Source organism: Grampus griseus, assembly GCF_964374135.1.
Source record: "Grampus griseus genome assembly, chromosome: 14".
NCBI classification, from domain to species: domain Eukaryota; kingdom Metazoa; phylum Chordata; class Mammalia; order Artiodactyla; family Delphinidae; genus Grampus; species Grampus griseus.
The window spans coordinates 737620-742500 of NC_139008.1; the positions used below are offsets into that span (position 1 = coordinate 737620).

The 4881-nt window shown below is 64.3% G+C and overlaps 1 protein-coding gene across 1 annotated transcript in view; it reads left to right on the forward strand.

The window, feature by feature from the left end:
- Positions 1-1461: 1461 nt before the first annotated feature.
- UNCX (UNC homeobox) overlaps positions 1462-4881 on the forward strand; it is a gene marked incomplete at both ends in the record, with an annotated part of 3907 nt that continues 487 nt past the window's right edge. Inside the window, 3 exons of the mRNA XM_082671332.1 lie at positions 1462-1753; positions 1978-2153; positions 4220-4881. The exon at positions 4220-4881 is cut by the window's right edge and continues 487 nt beyond it. Coding sequence (XP_082527458.1) covers positions 1462-1753; positions 1978-2153; positions 4220-4881 — 1130 coding nt within the window. The remainder of the gene's footprint in view (positions 1754-1977; positions 2154-4219) is intronic.

Consider the following 4881-nt stretch of genomic DNA (forward strand, 5'->3'; position numbering starts at 1 on the left):
ACACGCGCACAGGCGCTGACACAAGAACCGGCACAGGACCGGCGCCGACGCGCAGACGCACAGCCCTGGCCTGCCCTTCCCCTTCGCTCCTGGCTCGGGGCTCGGCAGCCTGGCTCACCAAAGGCCACCTTGCCTGTCGCTTTGCCCTGGGGTGAGAGGCTGCCGGCCGCACGGCTCCAGGACTGGCTCGGACCGAGGCCCAGGAGCTCTTCCTCCCTGCCTGGGGGCTGGCCGCAGCAAGATGCAACCTCTCCATTGACAAACTTTTTTACAAAGGCCGCTTTATATAAAGATACATGTATCTTTCCCTTCTGCCCACAGTCCTAATTTGCTGCTTATTTAAGAATATATCCTTTAATGATTGAGCTCTGAGTCTATCGATACTTTATAGTGGAGAAGGGAGTGACACTTCTCTGAGAACATAATTTAATTATAACAAATGAGTTGGGCGCCTTGGCCCTATTCTTCAGAGGCCGAGTCAAAGCGAGATGTATTTATTTTTTCACTTGTGTGTGTGTGTAGGGGGCCTGATTGGCTGCCACCCCAAACTACTTCTCCCCTCCTCCTTTCCGCCTCCCTCCTCCGCCGCTGCCCGGGTTTTGCCGGGGTAGAGGGTAGGGGGTAGGGGGTAGGGTGCGGGGTCAGGGCGGCACCCCAGCCACCGCCCACCTCTGTGTCTATAGAATGGGCTGCTGCCAATCAACCCGAGAGGGCACTGGTCATCTGTTTCGGAGCCACCTCCTCCCTCTGCTCCCCCTGCCCCTCCCCCGCCGGGCTCCTCTCCCCCGCCGCCTGGAGCCGGAGAGGAGACGAGAAGCCCTTGTAGTTTTAAATTCAATGTGACAGTTTCGGAAAGAGCGGATGATGAATCTCCTATTATCGGATCAGTCTATTTGCCGCTCAATGTCTCTCTGTAATTGGAGCAACACCACTTTAAAGGTTCAGAGAGTACAGCATTTCTGGTGAAAAATCCCCACAACACGCCGGCGAATGTTTTAAAGGGAAATCTATTAGTGATTTGCGGAGGGGCGGGAGCCGGCGGCAGGGGGAGGCGCGGGCTGGGTCCGGCGGGGATGGGGGTGGGGGCTCGCCGGGGGCCCCCGCCCGGGCCGCTCCCCGCGCCCCTCCCCCCGTCTTGTTGTGACAGTTCCTGATACTGTTTATTGAGGTGCATGTCAGGTATAATTAGCAATCGATATGGAAAACGTTTCCTTGCACCCAGCACGCCTCTGACGTCAGAGCCGATTAGCGCTTCTTATTGGTCCCAAATTCCCCGGGCCGCGGCTAATTATCGGGAGCTTGATGTTGATAAAGTAAAGCGCCGGAGTGCGGGCGAAGCATGTGTAGGGCTCCGGGTCCCTGTCTCCGCCGCCGCCGTCCGCGCCTCCCGCCGCTGGCCCGCCCCGGCCCCGGCCCGCGCCCCCGCGCCCCGCCGCCGGCCCCGCCGGCCCCCCGCGCGAGATGATGGACGGCCGCCTCCTGGAGCACCCGCATGCCCAGTTCGGGGGCTCACTGGGCGGCGTGGTGGGCTTCCCCTACCCGCTGGGCCACCACCACGTGTACGAGCTGGCCGGCCACCAGCTGCAGTCGGCCGCCGCCGCCGCCGCCGCCGCCGCCTCGGTACCCTTCTCCATCGACGGTCTGCTCAGCGGCTCGTGCGCCGCCGCCGCCGCCGCCTCGGTGGTCAACCCCACGCCGCTGCTGCCGGCCGCCTGCGGGGTCGGCGGCGATAGCCAGCCCTTCAAGCTGTCAGGTAGGCGCGGCGGGCGGGGAGGGGCGGCGGGAGGCAGGGGACCCCGTCGGGCGGAGGAGTGGGTCGCGGGCGGCCGCGGCGCCACGGCCTCCTCGCTCGCCGCCCTCCGCCCGGCTCAGGGCGCGCGCCGCCCTCTCCTCTCGGTGGCCCCTGGACAGAAGCGGGTGGCCGCGTTCCAGCCGGGCCCGGGGCTGAGCCGCGCGGTGTCCTGTGCGTGCCCGCAGACTCGGGGGACCCGGACAAGGAGAGCCCGGGCTGCAAGCGGCGGCGCACCCGCACCAACTTCACGGGCTGGCAGCTGGAGGAACTGGAGAAGGCGTTCAACGAGAGCCACTATCCCGACGTGTTCATGCGCGAGGCGCTGGCGCTGCGCCTGGATCTGGTTGAGTCCCGAGTTCAGGTAAAGACCCGCCTGTGCGTCCCGCGAGCCAGCATCCCGCCTGGCGGCCTGCGCGGCCCGGCCCGCCTTTGTTCTCGGCTTCCAGGTGGGAGACCACAGCCTCCGTCAGAGACCGCCGCGCGCACGCCCGCCGGAAGGTGGGGGGGGGGGTCCGGGGCTCGGCGCCCCGTGGAGAGGGAGGCGGGCATCCCGGAGGGAGCCGAGGCGGCTCGGGAGGGGCCGGAGAACGGCTGCTGCGTCCGAACCGGGGAGCTGTGTGGTGGGTCGGGGCGACGGCGAGAAACGAGGCGCTGGGGCGGGCGAAGCGGCCAGAAGGAGCCGGCCCGGCTCGGACTGGAGGAGAGACCGGGAGACGGCAGACCCCGCGACGCCGGGCCCCGGCTGCGGGCTCCGCACACCAGCCTGCAGCTAGCGCGTTTGTTTACTTTCGTCTCTAAAATATTCACATGAAAACACGTATTTATTCAGAGCTTTGCAGAAGGGGGCAGCTGAGGAAGGGGAGGTGGACACAAACAATTAACACATTGTGGGGGGAAAGGGTGTCTGAATCTTTAACACCATCGGTTATATCTTTTTTTTTTCTCCCGTAATTTGATTTTATTCGGAGACTGCCGGCGGTATTCTTTTTAAAAATACAGTGTCAATTTGGTGGATTGAAAATTCAAGATGAATCGTGCATAATTAGATGTTTCCCTAAAGTACAGACATCTTTTTCCGGGTCGGTGTGGTGGTCAGCGGGGTGTGGGCCACAGCTGTGGGCGCCGGGCTTGGAGGCTAAGGCTGGGAAGGCACCTGCTTAGCGCCAGTAGCTTTGTCTAAAAGGTGCTCTCTCCTGTGTTTGCGCTTCCCCGCATGACCTCTTCTGTTTGTAAATCCTCTTATCCAATTTGTTCTAAGTGTCTTAAGTGAAGTCAAGACCTCTTCATTTCTCCTCTAATATGATAATGAGAAATTCTGGGTGACAAGGCAGCCTGGAATTTACACCAAAAAAGAAGTATTTAAAAAGGAAGAAAGAATGAAAGGGCAGAGACAGTCTTGGGGAGGTTACCACTTAACTCACGCACCTTGGCACCAAAAAAGGGTGCCGGTGACCAGGCGGGCCTGCTATTGTGCCGGTCTCTACACAGCCGGAACAAAGAATTCGAATTATCGCGATCTTTTGAGAAGGGTCGTGTGCCTGGGGCTCAGCGGGATTTGACTGTGTGTGTGGTGCTGGAGCCAGGGTCTAGGGCTGCTGCCACCCTGGAGAACCGCGGGGCTCCCAGGAGGAGGCCTGCAGAGAGGCGGCAGGATGCAGGACGGGCCCTGGCCTCTTCTCCGCACGGCCTGGAAGCTGGCCTCTTGCTTCCCTGACTGCCGGACCCCTCCCTGGTCCAGGCCAAGCACAACTGGTTTGAGGAGGCTGTGTTGGTGCCCTGGCACGGAACCTTCCTTCAGAAAGCAGGCTTTCTGAATGGGGAGGGGAGGGAGGAGCTGCTGAAGCTCTCCCCCCCCAAGTTCGGCTTCCCAGGCCCTTCTGGAGGAAAAAGCACCCAGATTTCCCTTCACGGGAGCCCCCAAAATCTGGGCTTTGACTCAGTCTCCAGAGAGCCGAAGACAGGTGTGCAGGGCAGCTGAGCCCAGCGCCACTGGTCCTCAGGCCAGACGTTCAGCGCCGGGCCAGGCGGGCTGCTTAGAACACAAGCTGTGAGAAGCCAGGAGAGGCGAAGAGGGGCCCCCTGCCCTCTGCCTCCCGACCAGGATCCCGACGCCCTCGGTCAGGGGCCAGACCGGCCCTGCCCAACGAAGGGGCAGCTCCCAGTTCCCCGAGGTGAGAAGCTGGAGCGGGAAGCCGGCCGAGAGGCCCCATCTACCTCCTTCTGGGTGGAAAAGATAACACTTTGGAACCTGCAGCTTGAGTGCCAAAATCCAGCTCAGGGTCGGCTGGGCCGCGTGGCTCGGCTCCCGCCCCCTGGCCGGAGCCGAGGTTGTGCAGGCCTCTCTGGGGGGAGTGGGGAGGCCCGAAGCCCCCCACGGCAAGCCCGCCGCCTGACCGTGCCTTCCTTTCCCCTATCCGGCTGCTCTAGGTCTGGTTCCAAAACCGCCGGGCCAAGTGGAGGAAGAAGGAGAACACGAAGAAGGGCCCTGGGCGGCCGGCGCACAACTCCCATCCTACCACGTGCAGTGGCGAGCCGATGGACCCGGAGGAGATCGCACGCAAGGAACTGGAGAAGATGGAGAAGAAGAAGCGCAAGCACGAGAAGAAGCTGCTCAAGAGCCAGAGCCGCCACTTGCACTCGCCCGGCGGCCTGTCCCTGCACAGCGCGCCCAGCTCCGACAGCGACAGCGGCGGCGGCGGCCTGTCCCCGGAGCCGCCCGAGCCGCCGCCGCCCGCCGCCGCGGCCAAGGGCCCCGGCGCGCACGCCGCCGGCGCCGCCGGTGCTGCGCCCGCACCGCCCGGCGAGCCGCCCGCTCCCGGCACCTGCGATCCCGCCTTTTACCCGAGCCAAAGAAGCGGCGCCGGCCCGCAGCCGCGGCTAGGCCGCCCCGCGGACAAGGACGCGACCCCGTGTGCGCCCGGGTCGGCGGCGGCGGCGGCCGAGCGCGGCGCCGCGGGCCCGCCCAAGGCCAGCCCGTTCAGCGTGGAGAGCCTGCTGTCCGACTCGCCGCCGCGCCGGAAAGCGCCCCCCGCCAACGCCGCCGCCGCTGCGGGGCTGGACTTCGCGCCCGGCCTGCCGTGCGCGCCGCG